Here is a 15808-nt window from a genome sequence, read left to right as displayed (position 1 = left end):
ATGCTTGCACATGCAATAGGTGCAGGCTCTGCTTCCAAGTGCCAATGGCCCACGCTCCGACATATTTTTATGGCAGCCCTCAAGCACAACAGGTGTATGCTGATGTAACTTTTGATATTCAGCTGCAGACACTTTATGGTGATAGTCGTTGGAGACTGCGTCAGGGGATTGTTGAGTCTGCCGCGCGACAGACAGATCTGGACTATGAGTTCCTTCGACACGCGTCTGCCCATCCCTTTTTCTGTGTCATGCTGACAGCGAGTGCAGCCCATCAAAATGTCGGGCGTGGCGAGGACAACTGCATCTCTGTTGAGTTCAATCCGCTGTACCATGTACATTGTCCACTTCTTCGATCTGATGCAACTCAATTCCGGCTATTGACAAGATGTCTAGTGGCATACAGCATGGCACAGAAGGGCATTGAACGGATCGAGAGCACCGTTTCCAAGATCTCCATTGGCAAGGGCCCTGAGAAGCTGCAGTGGAGCAGCTGCATCGCACCTGGACGTTCGTGGTGCATTCTCATCGACCCGAAGCTATGCACGCGCGGACTCGGACATTTGGTGGGTGCATCCCACGGTCCTCTCACTAAGTCTCGATCTATCATCGCTGTTTAGGCTCAATCTGCATAACTCGGATGGCTCATTTGTAGACGATGACTTTGCAAACATCCTCCAAACGGCGACCTAAGTCGCTGTAGGCATGTACCGTACGCGGAGGCATCGCTTCTTCTTTTGGATCGCCAAGATTCTGAGCATGGTGTAGGGGCGCCGGTAGGATGTGTGCTCGAAGAAACATCTCTGCACATTTCCTGGCCTGAAGCCTTTCGTGATGCTCCATTTTGATGGTTCTGTATATGCTCTAGGGCCCTCTAATTCATTGTCTTATCCTTGTCTACAGCCTCTGCTGCAAGCAATTTTTTCTTTACCGACAGCGACACTATCCCTTGAATTGTTTTTAGAGACTACACAGACGACATATGCTCTTATTCCAACAATCAACCCTAAGAAGGTACACACACTATCACGACCGGGATCGAGCAAGTTGCTACAATCAAAGGAACATGGCTCGTGCGCCTTGGCAAGACAATGGTTCTTGCAGCCAAGTCACCGAGAGCTCCAAGAGTATGTCTGCCCTCTTGTAAGCACCCCTGCTCGTTTGACATCAGACTTTTGGTGAATTTCTCATAATCTTAAATATACCCATACACAATCTGAAAACCATTCTGATACACTAAACTATTTCAAACTCCCAGTAAGAGTATATATAGATTGGTGGCATTTTTTGATCTGGCCAATTTTAGTCATAATTGTAGGGTTTATATAGTCTGCATAACATATATGTATATTGTGTAGTTATATAATACTATATAATTTGCAGCATCTATGCATGGCTCATAAGACAGAGCAAGTGTGCTGTTCATGAGGATTTGATCACTCAGGCTCTGCTTTCATGCATATCAAATGCTAATGTTTTGCACAAATAAACTTCAATTGGTTTTACTACTGATAGCTACTAAAGAAGTATTATACTGTTATGCCACGCCACTCCAGGCTCAAGCTCCCACTCGCATGACTGCTGCACATGGCAGGGTGGCTGCAGCAAGAAGGACGACACACTACTGTGCACCACAGGATCTATCAAGCTGATAGGCGCTGACATATGGTGCTGGTGCGAGGTCAGGAACACATTCTTGACCTAGTTGAGTTGTGAGAAGTCAGCAGGCAATAAATAGACAAGAAGCTGACAGAACTCACACAGATAGCAGGTCTAGCAGACCTCGCAGCATCATCAGTTGAGGTAATGTCCATGTCCATGCCTGCTCACCAGTCTCATTGCAGCAAAATAGTCCACACGTGGTGCAAGTTTCACGTTGCTGCTTGACAGGCCACATGTCTGCAGCAGGAGCTGACCTTCTGAGCATGAGCGTGCAGGCAGCAGACCTTCAAAGGGGGGGTACACCCATGACAGGGGCTGATCCTCAGGGAAGCTGAGTGAGCAGCTGATGTGCGAGCATGAGCATGAGCGGCAGTGACTCACTCTGCACAGCTGCAATGCTGGTGTCAGCACTAGCGAGGGCAGGCGAAACGGGTAGAGCCTGCTCATGGCGAGCAGCGCGAAGCACTCCTCGCAGGGTGTGTGAACGTGCAGCGAGAGTGGGTGCAAGAATGGGCCCACCTTGGAGGCAGCGGCGGCAGCAGCAGCGTCGTACGAGAAGCGCAGCGAGGGTGAGCGTGTGTTCTGCTGGTGTGGCAGCTCAATCACGGGTGGGAAGATCGGTTTAGGAGGTGAAGGTGGTGGGACTTGCAGAGATGAGCAGCGGGAGCCAACAAGCTCGGGCACCCGCATGGGCCTGGATGGCTGGAATGGGCTGCTGGCTGCTGCTGCTGCTGCTGGGGCAGGTGCGATGGGGCAGATGATGGCGTGATGAGCGAGGCAGTGAACTAAGGAAAGAAATCAAAAGTTAAAGTTAAAAAAAAGAAAAAAGGCATGAAGCACCACACACCTGGATGACGACATACCCCAATGGGAACTGTCCTCTCTTGGGCAGAAGCTTGTTGTCCAGTGCGGTGGATTAGACATCGAGTGATCATGGACATACTGGATGAGGCTGTATTCAGCACACATCCGCAAAGGAGGGCCAGAGAAACGGAGCGAGGCTGCATTTAGCACACATCCATGAAGGAGAGCCAGAGAGTCTGGACAAAGCTGCATTCAGCACATGTCCACAAAGGAGGGCCAAAGAGATGGGACAAGGCTGCATTCAGCACACGTCCACAGATGAGAAGCACGGACGCAGGTGATGGATGTGGTTCAAGAGCGAGCGTCATAGCGCCGAGTTGGGGTCAGTAAGGTACAAATATGGGTAAATAATGTGTGCACGAGGCGCCGGTAAACACGCTCCAAAAATTCAATGTCGAGTGCATATTTTATTGCTTTGCTCACCATGCTAACTGGTCATGTCTTGTTGTGCCTTCGTATCTGCTGCATCTGCAGCTACTGATCGTCCCGTCTGTCTAGGATCAGGTTGCGATCCAACACAGCTGGAGTAAGACACCTATATTGTAGTATCCATAACATGTGTATGTACATTGTATGAGAATGCCTTGCTGTGCCACAATTTCAATGGTATATATTTATGTGCTCATCATTATCTTGTTGTTACAAACCCGAGACAAACTTGCCCTTCCTTGTACGTGGCACAATTGCATATAAACCTTCATAATCTTAATCAGAGTGCCCGTGAAGAACTGATGTTATGGTCTTCGAGCACAGCAGCAAAGAGACTACCACTGTAGCGCGCTCAGCAAGAAGAAAGAGACGCCGTGTATTCGACCTTTGCTTTTGCCTTCTGGGTCTCTTACGTCCCATAGCTGGTAAGCACCAGGTCTTTGAAGAAAGCTGACGCTTGTTTAGCATCTGGCCCTGCCAATTCTGCCGTGCACTCCGCAACTCGGCTCGCTCGTGCTACGTCAGCCTTTGGCCGCCGACTCGCTTACAGTAGTGGCATCAGCCGCCACCTCACCGCTTTGCCATCAAGCGCCGAGACACGCCAGACAAGGGACGAGAAGGTATATTGCATTATGTTAAGAATCTCGTTCTGTACATGAAAATACCTACGCAACCACGAAATGTAACTACATTTGCCAATTCGAGTTGGAAACTGCAGTACTAATGGCTCTTTGTACCCTCAACGGCACGAGGCCGAGCGAAGAAGATGAGGACCTTGTAGCGCTGTGTCCGGTGTACGACTAGCTGTCGCTTGCCCGTGGCTGGTTTGTGTTCGAGCTACCGTCGATGTGCTACCACGCGCAGCGGACCATGGATGGCCTGTGAGACAGAGGTGTACGCAAACATTATGGGCCACGCGCACGTCATACCGAAGCAGGAGACACTGGTGTACATGCACTGGAACTTGAAGGTGCGGATGGAGGCAGGGAGGGTGGTGAGAAGGGTGTATGAGCCGACGTGGGTGGTTTATGTCGGCAGGTGCATGTAGGAGCATAAGACTTTTTGCGACAGATTTGGGAAACGTTTTGTCGCGCTCCACCGCCACTGACCAAGGAGTGCTCTGCTACCATAATTTCGGAATAATTGACCTATTTGTAGCACTATGACTGTGTACAGTATGTGTATCTGACACAATACAGGCACTATAAACCATGTGATACCTCACACGGCAATGTGTCGAGTATAGGTGTTCGTTACAGCGGGCAAAATACTAACGACCATAATTTACGAGGTCCGCCATCGGCGAGATGCTTTGGGAACGTTATAACGGTGCATTCTCGTCGACTTGAGCTTGCACACGCGGATACTTGGCGGGTGCGCCCCTTTGTTTCTCGCTAGCTTTCAACCTGACATCATTGCCCAGGCTCAAGCATAGCTTGGATGGCTATTTCACAGACACGTACTTTGCGAACGATCCCCAAACAGTGACAGAAGTCGCTGTAGGCATGCACCATGCGCGGAGGCATCTCTCCTTCATCTGTGCCATCAAGATCCTGAGTATGGTGCAGGAGCACCGGTGGGGCGTGTGCTAGAAGCACGGGATCTGGACGTTCCCTTGCCTGAAGTCGTTTGTGGACCTCGAAGACCGGAACTTGAAGCTTGAACATGGGCGATTGCAGACACTGCACGGCAGCTGGCACTGCACCCTTTTATCTAGGCCGAGATAATGACGACTCTCGCCCGCGGTTTGAAAAGTTGCTGTGGGTGTATGACGATGAGCATGATTCTGGGAGGCGCAATCAAGCATGGCTGCTATCTTTGACTTACTCCCTACGCACAGCTCTAGGAGCGGGCCATTCTCCATGGCTTGTTCGGGCTGACGCTGCATATATTTTGGACTAGGATATGACCGCGCGATGCGTAAGGCGATTCTGTCTCACAACACGGCTTGTATATCCAGATCTGCCGCCGCTCGTCTTTGTCCTTGACAGCAGTCTTTGTTCTCGATGAGCGCAGCCCACTCGTAGTCGAGTTTCCCTTGTCACCTGGTTGTCCGTCAGCAAATCAATCAGAGCGCACAGGTAGAAACGTACAGTTAAGACGTCAATTCTGACTGGCTGCGGCCTACGCCGCCTAGCAGCGGGATGACGACCTCCAAAGCGCGACCTTCATTCAGCTCTTGGACTCTCCTCGATTTCTTAACCTTCTCTTCCACGATCGTGTCCCAGAGCCATTGTTCCTTACTGGACCTCGCGCTGGACAACCAACGAAGTGCGCAGATTGTTAGGCTGCGCCCACGTGAAGCAGAAGTTGGAGTACGTGTTGGGCTCATTTTTGCGACAACCCCGAGGGTTACTCAAACTGAGTATGTACGGCTTGGGCTGGGGGCAGACCGTACAGTTCAATGAGCGGCTTCATTCTGCATACGTCAGAGATGCAGGAGCATTGGACATCAGCAGGTCACCCACCATCCAGCCTTTCCTCCGCTTGTCTTCCCTCCACTCGCTACTCTTGCAAACCTTGGTGGACAGGTTGTAGAGCTAGTGAATTTTCAATTGGCTGCTCTTTGCTTCAAGAGTTTGATCCCGGTCGTCGTGAATGGCATAGGTTAGAACAGCTCGACCAGCATTATAGAGCTGCGTAGAGCGTGTAGTCGACGAGTCTGCAGTGATCTGGGCAGGTGAAAGGCGTAACAGGCCAGTGTTTCTCAGCATTGTCCTCGAGCGCTGCTACTGATGAGAGTCATGAATTCATCAATCTTTCCCCCGATTTGGCTGCATTGACCCTTGGAGCCTTCGGGCTTGAAGGCTAGCGGCGTTTTTGAACGTTGATCGCCCTAGGAAAAGCGCACATGCGCACTTGCCAGGTCGGCCATCCCCGCCAAGTTTGCGGAACGTTGTGTAACAGCACGTCTACGGTGTGATCACAATGCGAGCTGACCAATGAAGAGGACCAGCGTACCAAAGAAAGTTGCGCTCTGCTTTCCCTTCTCTGCATTGGGGACTCGCAATGGACGAGTCTGTGGATAGACGAGGTCATGGCGGGTGAGCAGAGTCCAGACCCAGCAGACATGACAAGGAGTGACAGTGACGATGACAATATGTGACATCACGCGTATCTTTGCTGTCGCGTTACTGCTGGTCCGTTCTTCTCTCCCTGATTCTCTGGCCCAGCGTTCGACTCTCTCGCCTGCTGCAACCTGTTTACTCACTGCGGGAAGTGAATCCAATTATCATAAGTGGGAAATACCATGCGTAAATTAATGTGGATACCATGTCTGAGAAAGGGAAAACTCATTGATTTTTCTCCCTGGAACTCCCACTAGGTATGACATTTTCCCACTCGTGTTTCAGTGGGTTATTCGTTGATTTGGTAAGTGGGTATTCCACTGGCATCATCAACGTCCACTAATTTTCAGTGGAATTGCCCATGAGTAACTGGTGGCTGTGCCCATTGAGATCTCGAGGGTCCCACGGATGTCCCACTGATTTCCAGTGCGTTACCCACTGGAACATATTGATAATTTACATTGACGGTTCATGTATCTCCCAAGGAGTCCCACTGATTCCTATTGGTACGTCCCACCAGTCCCTACCTGTGTCCCACTGATTCTTACTGGGGTGTCCCACTGATTCTTACCAGTGTGTCCCACCGATTCTTACTAGCATGTTCCACTACCTCATAATGGAGATTCCGCGGCGGTGAGAGCTGCCGCACAAATCAATTAGCATAGATACCATACATCTTTGACATATCAGAGCCTGATACCACTTGTGCACCGTCATGTATATGCTGCACAACAAATTGATTAGGTGATTATGGACGATAGATCAAAGGCTCACCAAGTCAACTAGTCTTCCGCATGGCAACGGCCATGCCAAACAACAACATTGAGCATCTTCAGCCTGCAAAGGGCTCGAGGTTGCCTGGATGCAGTAGCCACAGATAGGTGATGCAGCACCTTGAAGAGCTGGCCCATGGTCTACGCTCAGAACTGCATGTGCTACCAATGATGCCCAAGTGCTTGAGCCTGCAAATGACGCTGGATGGTCTCCTCGATGACAACGGCGCATGTTCTCTGCAAGCGCGCCATCCTAGATGTCATGGTAGTATAGGGAGCTATTGCAGAGCATGTACAGTGACAAGGTTACGACGATCGCGTGCTTCCGCAAGACATACAGGATGCGGCTCATGGACAGGATGTAGGCGCAGCTCGCACTCAAGAATGATGAGGTGTGCTACAGAGCAGATGACCTGCCACCCATCTGCAATGCGCTTGTGATCATGCTCATTGTGCGTTCCCTCCACCGCTCACTCAGCGTGTGCTGACCCTCTTCTGTGTGTGTTCTGCAGCTCGACTATGATCACAACCACCTCTACCCAGCCACGCTCACGCTCCCTGACCTCGTGCGCCGCATCAATGACACCTGGGTGTGCAAGCGCATTCATGTCCAGTAGCACCTCAGCAAGCCGCGTCCTGGGCTGTGTTATTCTGACTGGAGCGCATCCGCACACACCACCTCCGCCACTGAAGGCATGGACGCAAATACCACCGACGGCCAGCCTGCGGCGCCTTCTGCACAGATGCAGAAGAAAAATTAACAACTGGCACTCACTGCACTGTGTGCGCACGCCGACCGGTGCACGGCGCTACCAGTCAAACTTGCGCTCATGGGCCTGTTCTTCTCTGACAACGGCAATGCTGCACCTGTCAATACCACTACCTTGCCTGACCTTGCAGCATCAACATCAAACGCTGCACCACTGACGACATCAGCGCTGTCATAGCCGCTGCCAGTTTACAAGCATGTCACCGGTGAGGTAGATAACGTCTTCCTCGTGCAGAGAATATAGATCTACGAGAAAATGCCAGTGTCATGCTTTGAATTTCTTGAAATACAATGACTCACCTTGGGAAAATGAACAGTTTCCGCAGAATCTGGCACGACAGCACTGTATTCCTTGATGTAAGACTCGATCACAGTCTTGAGCAGCGTCTTCAGTTCTTTGAATAGCTAAGAATCTGCCAAAGGTAAAGCCCAATCTGCATATAGCCAAGAAACCCCTCGCTAATTGGCGGAAAGCCAGAACGTACAATAAGCTTGGGTGAGAAAATTTTCTAGATCTCACATACCTCAAGTTTAGCATCGAATTGCTCCGAGAAAGCAGCTGGGAGGATGGAGAAATCGGTGTAGGAAGAACAGGCATTGTTGACACTGCTCAAGTGGCTGTCCAGACTGTCATGAAGGGGTACTGGCTTCAGAGATGACAGAGGAAGGAGAGAGTGATTGTCTATCGTCTAAGTTAGCTGTCTGTATGGTATTGGGTTCTTTGGTGCTCATCTTGTCCTTGTCAGTGACATATCAGGCTGAGAGCACTTCATGCCTCAGATCCCGTGCTGGCCTGCTTCTCCGCCAGTATAACTCAGTATTCTGCATGCTAGAGTTCTTTAGCAAGTGTAAAGCTGTCAAGAGCAGCGAAATGGGAAGGAATAGGGTGCATATAGTCAGGTTCTATGCACTTTCTGTAGCATAACTTTACTTGCCAGGTATTTGGGTTATCTTCCGTGCACCATCAGCTGATCCCGACCAGTGATACTCTAGATGCAGAGGGGTTGAGAGAAATGCTACTATGCATTTGAAGAGTTGCTGCTAGGTGACTGTTGGTGGTTGAGTAAAGGGGCCGACATCGCAAGCAATGTTCATGGCGGAGTTTCTTGATTTCAGCATGCCATCATCGGAATCTCAATTGGCAGGCCAGATCAAATGCGGAGAATCAATTATTAGAGGGAAGAGAAGGTCTGAGCTTAAATTTCAGTGGTGGCTGCCCACCGTTGACCAGAGATAACAGCACAACAGACAGTGAGATAGAAGTAACTAAAGGTGGTATGTACATATCACACTCGAAGGAAGGAATAGAAAAGCAGGTGAGCCGTGGCAACGTGCAAGCATAGACAGACCAAGATGAGTGAGAGCGAGAGCGACACAGGCAGTTAGAGTATAGTGGAAGCAAGAGCGAGACTTCCAGAGCATGTGAAAAATGCTGATCATGCTGGTGGAATCTGCCAGAGTGAGATAGAGTCCAGTGATGTCGAGCCTAGCAAAACAGGGCACAAGAATTGGCGAGCCGATGAAAGCAGGAAAAGTTCTGCAGGTGAGTATTAGGCGTAGAGGACTATGCAGTGATATGAGGCAACGCCGTTAAATTGATGTTGTAGCTTCAGTAAAGTTAGACGATTCAAGGAGATGCTAGAAAATGGAGCGTACCTTTGTTGTGGCTGAAACGACAATGATTATCTTCCTGACCAATCACCTGGATGTCAGACCACACAAAGAAGCTTGATTGTACGTGAAAGGTCTATGGACCTGATTTTGAGGCCTTTCCTTATTTGTTGAACATACCCTGCGCTGCTTGGGTAGTGTTGGCTAACATAGCGTTAGCATTAGCTGTGGATAATTTGAGAATTCAAGTTGAGCAATGTACCGGAGCAAAGTCGGCCTCAGAAATCTGCTCCGTTTTGCGCTTGATGAGCCTTGGCTTTCTTTGGACAGTTTTAGGCTCTTCTTCGTTTGAGGGGAAAGCGAGGGCAAACTGCTGCTCTTTGCCACATTAAGGTACAAGTGTCATTGTCATATTAGCACAAAACACATACCCTATCGGGCGATTTGTCACTGTTGATGAACCGAAGGTAGCAATTTGAGACCTGAACGAACACGTTATTGTCGTTGCGGTCAAAGCAAATATCCCTGTATTTTGTGCTCTTGGTGAGAATTGCTTGAGAATTGCTGCTCGCCACGCCAGCAAGATCCTGGCAGAGCAAGCTCCGTAGCGTCTCTTGAACAAGTACAATGTTTCAAAAGGCAGGCAGAGTAAAAGGTTTGATGGTCTCTCAGATTCCGCTCCACATAGGTGCATCATTCGGGTACAGTAGCGTAAGCGCAAGTGAAACGATTAAGCAGCCTTTGGATCCGAAACTGATAAGCAGCAAGAGTTATTAGTCTTCTCCATGACATCAACCATTCGAGCAATGATGCAGACGTACTATCCTGGCGAAATGATATGCTTGATGCAAGTGTACTGCAAATAAAAGCCAGTGCCTCAGGTCTCGTTGTTAAGCATGTTGAGTGTGAAGAACAGTCGTTCTCCTGGTCCACAACCTGCGCTAGCACTGTCAGCAATACCAATTAGCTCACTTGCAGTGGGTGCAAGAGCTCCCTTCTCGATAAGGCTATCAAGAAGAGGTTTGAGGCGCAGAGTACGGATCGCCAGGCTATTATAATCTATGAGGCTAGAATATCCAGCTTGCCGTTCCTCCTTGCAAACAGCGTCTGATGAGATTTGGGTGCAGATCTCTTGATTGATGGACTCGAGACGGCAATCCCACTCATGTTAAGGGGTTGTCTTGGGTTTCTTCTTCTTCTTTTCTGTGAGCAGGTACTGGAGTCGTTCGGCAACGGTTGTCGGAATGAGGTCATTGCATGAGCGGACAGGACACTTGTTCGGATGTTTTGCTGCCATTTTGCGCTCTGCAAACATTGCGTACACGGCATGTTCACCAGAATTGTCACCAGAGCTGTTGCCAGAACTGTCATTGAAACTGTCGTTAACACCGTGGCCAAGATCATTATTGCAGTTGTTGTCAGGGCCATCACAGTTAGCAGAGGCTGCGGACGGAGGTCTGGTACCTTCAGAGTTAGCAAGTAGCCGAGTGTGACCTGATGCAGATGGCAGTTCAGGACTCGGTGGCCAGGAAGGCAGTGGTGAGTGGCGGTGACAAAATACTTTAGCACCCACAGAAGAACCATCGGCAAGACTCAAGAGCTCAGAAGACAAGTGACGAGAACTAGAATGAGTAGCAAGCTGTGGCACGATGTGTTGTCTGGGCTGTGTGTGACCTTCCGTGGCCTGTTGTCCAGGCTGTACGTGACCCCTTACAGCCTACAGCCATTTAGTAGAGTGTATATGCATTGGATGATAGCAAAAGAATAAATATACCTGCTCTTTACGAGAATTTTCGTGGCGCAAGAGTGTGTCTTCAGACGAATCAGAGAGTTCAGCAAGAGCACGGTCCCAAAAAGAAGCATGATTGGCTGCCTTGGGAGGTTTGAAAGATGCTTTACTTTAACTGTAGTGGTCTTTCTTGACTTTACCACTTGAGGGCTACTGTGCAGGGTACTTGAAGGTGCATATATTCAGCCTTTGGTACTGAAGTTGCCAATTACTCGGACTTACCAGCTCGAGGAGCCGGTGCTTCCCCTTATTAGCAGAAGCAACAGGCCTCGTCTCTTTCTCATCCTCTCCTTCCTCGTTCTCTCCTTCCTCGTCTCCTTCTCCCTTGACTTCTTGTTCCTCACCCTCTTCTTCCTCGTCCTCTTCTTCCTCACCCTCTTCTTCCTCGCCCTCTTCTTCCTCACCCTCTTCTTCCTCTCCCTCTTCTTCCTCACCCTCTTCTTCCTCACCCTCTTCTTCCTCTCCCTCTTCTTCCTCATCCTCTTCTTCCTCATTCTCTTCTTCCTCTCCCTGTTCTTCCTCATCCTCTCGTTCAGACATGTCAAAGTAATCCTCTTCTATATCTTCTTCTTCGGCACGGTCATTGTACTCATCACTTTCTTTGACTGCTTCTTTGCGGCTTGCCCTCTTCTCAGATGACATTTTATTTTGTAGATACTTGTACAGAATATTGCAAACAGGCCAGATGTTCTGATAGTCTGCAAGAAACAAATAGGTATTGGCCACCTGTTATTTCAATGAGATATAGGATAACATATGACAATTAGGTAAAATGCCTTGAAACAGACGGTGACTACTGCTGCATCATCTTGGGCAGACAGTGGATGGCCTGTGTGGAGATATTTGGTTGCATACAGATGTGTCTTTTGCTGCAAAGGTGAACAAGAGTCAGCACATATAGCCGTGCTCTCATGATGCAGACTCACAACTATTCCGTTCCATTTTGTACCTTTATTGCCTAAACCTATGACCTCTTGGGTATTATATCCACGAGGCGGTGCACGGCCAGGCTCTCCTCGTGGTTTTGCAATCTTTTTTTCAAATGGGATCTGTTGGTAGCAGGCTCGAGCACTAAAAGGCTTTGGCGTTGTGTCTTGGGGTCGCAGCAGCAAATGCTTCTTGGAAGATCTTGCAGCCTGGGAGTGATAATTTTTTTTGGAAGCAGAATTTCTGGCCATTATAGCTCAACGTGCACTGCACAGAAGGTGATTTTGAAGCATGAAGTTGCCTGAGCTGTTACTATCCTGTAACACATGTCACACATGTGACTGATGTTAAAGTGAGTGCGGCAAGGTGAGCCTGGCGCACTCTTGTCATTCTTGTTTCCTGACACCACCACCTATGTTATGTCCTTGCACACTTCAGTGTTCCGTCCATCAGCATGGCCTAGACATTCTCCAACAGAGAGCAAGAGACCAGACTGGAACTGGGGTGCTGTGCAGAACACTTCTGTGGACAAGTGGGAAGATGTCTTGAGCCGTATCAAGATTGATACCATGAAGGAGAACTCTACGGTCGTTGAGCTGCTGTAATCATTGGTGAGTACTCAGGTCTGAGAGCACTTCGTTGTAGGTTGAGCATTTCAACAATCAACAGCTGATACAAATTGGTATGTTTCCACCATGTTCAGTGACAAGTGACGCCACTAAACAGGTTAATTGTTCTTAGGAGACACTGCAGCAGATCTACTTGCCCAAGTGGAGGCCAACAAATCAGACTTTTCAGAGGACAAAGGCAAGGAGAGCAACGTCTCCTTCGCACTACTCTCACGCACCTCGTCTTTCTCCTCCATCTTGAACGCTGCTGTGGCAATGCAGTCGAGCATCACCGCGCTCCCGACGGCTGCAGCAGAGAGCAAGTTCTAGGCAGAGGTAACACAGTCACTTGACTGCGCATTCACAGAGAGGCACGGCATTGAGAACGCCGCGGTCGAGCTTAAGATGCTCCGCATGGTGAGCAATGTCGACCTGCGCAAGGTCTGCAATACGGTCATTGCCACGATTGTTGAGCACATACCTGCCAAGGGCGAGCTCACTGTCCAGAGGTGCGAGACTGCGCGGCTTGTCGAGCACTGGGGGCTGCTCATCAACCAGATTGGCGGTGTGGGCCTGGCGGAGACTGTAGAAATCCTCCAGGTACGCCCCTGCCCTTGGTTCTTTCTTGTCAGGAACCTGAACGTTGAATTTGTTCTTGTTTTTTGTTTCTGCAGTACCATTGGGTGAACAACTTTAGCGCCACCACGATGTTCACCGTCTCTGGCTTCAATTTCGTGTCCATCACGCTGACACTGCCAGAGATGGCGCAGATCTACGTGACAAATGTGACTGTGAATGACATCCTGCAGAAGTCGAGAGAGGAGACAAGGATTGCTGCAGCATAGATAATATGCTCAGGAACAATCCCCCCTTTCGTACACTAAGATTTCACGTTCAAATATTGGTATCTGCATTACTGTGTCTCTGCGTCTCTGCATCGTCTTGTGTATACTACTACAACCTTCGAATCCAAGGTGTTTTGTGGGTATGCATTGGCTTGTTGTCTGTCTTGATCGTCTACAAGCCTATAGGCTTCTTGCTTGGCTGATCTTGTCAGTTACAGAAGTTGCTCTTCTTTTTGGTTTGCACCACTCACTGCTGCTCACGCAACACCTTACTCACTGACTCCTCCCAATTGTTATACGAGATCTTTGTTCAGCTTTCATGCTGAAAACTCGACATCGAAAGCAACAGGAAAAGCTGAAGCGCTGCCGTTGCACATCTGAGTGCGGGAAGCTTCTGGGATGGCGTCAATGGCAAAGACACTATCAGACTGCACGACAGGAGGGTAGAGAGGATTCAATACAACCATCACTTGCTGACACAAGCTCTGACCATGAGCTTGGCATCAGCAATGAGATTGCAAACACCGTGAGTAACAATTTGTCTGAACAGTTGGGCAAAGCTCATGGCAGCTGGTACCTGCAGTCCAGCAATGAGGAAGATTCCAAACAGCTGTCAGATGCGAGTTTGATGTCTGTGGATGAACCAGTCAATATCTATATAGACGACGACAGCAATAGCAATATTAATGACAGCTCTTCTTCTTCATCTAGCTCTGTGTTCAATTTATCCCGTTGCACACCTCACAACTGCAAGGACCCAGAGGAAGACCGTGCACTTGAGTTTTGGGAAGATGAGGAGTACAAATTCATATTGCAGGACCTGGAAGAGGCAGCGAAAGAGCTAGATATTGGTGTTGAGCTTGAACAAGAATGCAACTTCTACGATCTTCATATGTCTGTTCAATTACATGCTAAAAAGCTAGCCACAGTACTCACAGTACTACCTCCATCACTCTAGGCAATGATGTTCCAACTGATAGAGATCGGGACAATATACAGGCATTTGACCTGCGATTGACAATTAACATGTCACGCAAAGACTATAATGCATTTTGCAAGAAATTCTACCACAGAATACAACTTGACTCAATATATGTCCAACAAAGCGAGTTGCACAGCTTGCTCGTCTTGAGATTCAAACATTGCATTGCTGTGTTAATTCATGCATCTGCTATACACGTTCCTACGCCAGCTTGACTCATTGCCCCTTTTGCAAAGAAGTGCGCCTCGCTCCAGACAAACATACATGGTGTATCTTCACATACATCCCACTCATTTCACAATTGGTTGCATTCTACCAGAGCCAAAAGATGCAAGAGCTGCTCAAATACCACACCCAGTTTGCTCACAAGCCTGGCACCATTCAGGACGTATTCAGCTCCATGCAATACCATGAAATGCTCACCACTGAGGTAGCTGTCGATGGCAGGAATTTGGGCCACACCTTCTTTTTGGATGCTCGTGACATTGCATTCGGACTCTGTACCAATGGCTTTCTGCTGTTCAATCGCAAATGAGAAGGTCCATCTGCAACTCCACTACTTGTGAAGAACTACAATCTCCCTCCGACCATTTGTACACACCTCGAGAATTTGATCTGTCTTGGAGTTGTTCCTGGTTCCAAGCAGCCGAAAGATCTCTCATTATTTCTCACACCACTAGACGACAAATGTGCTGTCCTTGCCGCGGGTGTTCCCTGCTTTGATTCGGTCGAACACGGGAGATTCGGTTTACATGCTTACCAGCTTACGGAAGAGGGTGACATTGTTGCGATTGAGAAATTTCTCAATTTCAAGGGACACTCTAGCCTTTGTCCCTGCAGGTCGTGTACCATGCATGGTGTTCGCATGTCTTCAGGATCAAACTGTGTCTACTAACTTCCTGTCACATGCCCTCCATATGAGAACGGCATCAGCAAAGTCTGGGACACAACGCATTTGCCATTGCGGACTCACAACAGCTTTTATGACGCCATTGCAAAGATTGAAGGCGCACAAACAAAGAAGCATCAGCATAAGCTCAAACAGTACTATGGGATCAAAAGCTTGCCTGCGCTTCGCTGAGTCAACTCTCTCGATTGGTCATGGTCCTGCCTTTGGGAGTGGCTTCATCTCTTTTCAGAGAACATCATTCCCAACTTTCTTGACATCTGGCAAGGACGCTTCAAGGAGATGGACTCTGGTGCAGAAGATTACAAGATTGATCACGTGACCTGGAAGGAGATTGGAAGAGAAACAGCTGACACAGTGAAGGACATACTGGCTAGCTTTATCTGCTCACTCGGTAACATTGTGCATGATTGCTCGACATTTACTGCCGAGCCATATGTATTCTGGTTTATGTATATTGCACCTCACCTCCTGCAGAGTCACTTCTCGGATGAAAAGTACTATAAGCATTTTCTTGACTTGGTCAAGATTATGAAGATTACCTTGCAGTTCGAACTGACAGCAGCTGAAATCAACG

At 48.9% G+C, this 15808-nt stretch overlaps 6 protein-coding genes across 6 annotated transcripts; 4 read left to right on the top strand and 2 right to left on the bottom strand.

Moving 5' to 3' along the window:
- Nucleotides 1-404: 404 nt before the first annotated feature.
- Nucleotides 405-632, top strand: PHACADRAFT_201808 (uncharacterized protein; the record flags this gene model as incomplete). The annotated part of the gene is made up of 2 exons (XM_007402089.1): nt 405-563; nt 618-632. 2 exons carry the CDS (start codon nt 405-407, stop codon nt 630-632), a joined length of 174 nt encoding a protein of 57 aa, XP_007402151.1.
- Nucleotides 633-1981: 1349 nt separating this feature from the next.
- PHACADRAFT_201807 (uncharacterized protein) lies at nt 1982-2349 on the bottom strand (the record flags this gene model as incomplete). Its single annotated transcript, XM_007402088.1, has 2 exons — nt 1982-2002; nt 2041-2349. 2 exons carry the CDS (start codon nt 2347-2349, stop codon nt 1982-1984), a joined length of 330 nt encoding a protein of 109 aa, XP_007402150.1.
- Nucleotides 2350-7083: 4734 nt separating this feature from the next.
- PHACADRAFT_201806 (uncharacterized protein) lies at nt 7084-7554 on the top strand (the record flags this gene model as incomplete). Its single annotated transcript, XM_007402087.1, has 4 exons — nt 7084-7154; nt 7197-7245; nt 7306-7359; nt 7411-7554. 4 exons carry the CDS (start codon nt 7084-7086, stop codon nt 7552-7554), a joined length of 318 nt encoding a protein of 105 aa, XP_007402149.1.
- A 2787-nt stretch (nt 7555-10341) lies between these two features.
- On the bottom strand, nt 10342-12140 carry PHACADRAFT_33538 (uncharacterized protein; the record flags this gene model as incomplete). The annotated part of the gene is made up of 5 exons (XM_007402086.1): nt 10342-10890; nt 10948-11046; nt 11185-11688; nt 11751-11831; nt 11889-12140. 5 exons carry the CDS (start codon nt 12138-12140, stop codon nt 10342-10344), a joined length of 1485 nt encoding a protein of 494 aa, XP_007402148.1.
- A 168-nt stretch (nt 12141-12308) lies between these two features.
- Nucleotides 12309-12827, top strand: PHACADRAFT_201804 (uncharacterized protein; the record flags this gene model as incomplete). The annotated part of the gene is made up of 3 exons (XM_007402085.1): nt 12309-12476; nt 12535-12571; nt 12631-12827. The coding sequence occupies 3 exons, from the start codon at nt 12309-12311 to the stop codon at nt 12825-12827; spliced, it is 402 nt and encodes a 133-aa protein (XP_007402147.1).
- A 75-nt stretch (nt 12828-12902) lies between these two features.
- PHACADRAFT_201803 (uncharacterized protein) lies at nt 12903-13342 on the top strand (the record flags this gene model as incomplete). The annotated part of the gene is made up of 2 exons (XM_007402084.1): nt 12903-13097; nt 13172-13342. The coding sequence occupies 2 exons, from the start codon at nt 12903-12905 to the stop codon at nt 13340-13342; spliced, it is 366 nt and encodes a 121-aa protein (XP_007402146.1).
- Between the last annotated feature and the right edge of the window lie 2466 nt (nt 13343-15808).

The sequence above is a fragment of the Phanerochaete carnosa genome, assembly GCF_000300595.1.
Source record: "Phanerochaete carnosa HHB-10118-sp unplaced genomic scaffold PHACAscaffold_22, whole genome shotgun sequence".
NCBI lineage: Eukaryota > Fungi > Basidiomycota > Agaricomycetes > Polyporales > Phanerochaetaceae > Phanerochaete > Phanerochaete carnosa.
This window is presented reverse-complemented; position numbering and strand designations above follow the sequence as displayed.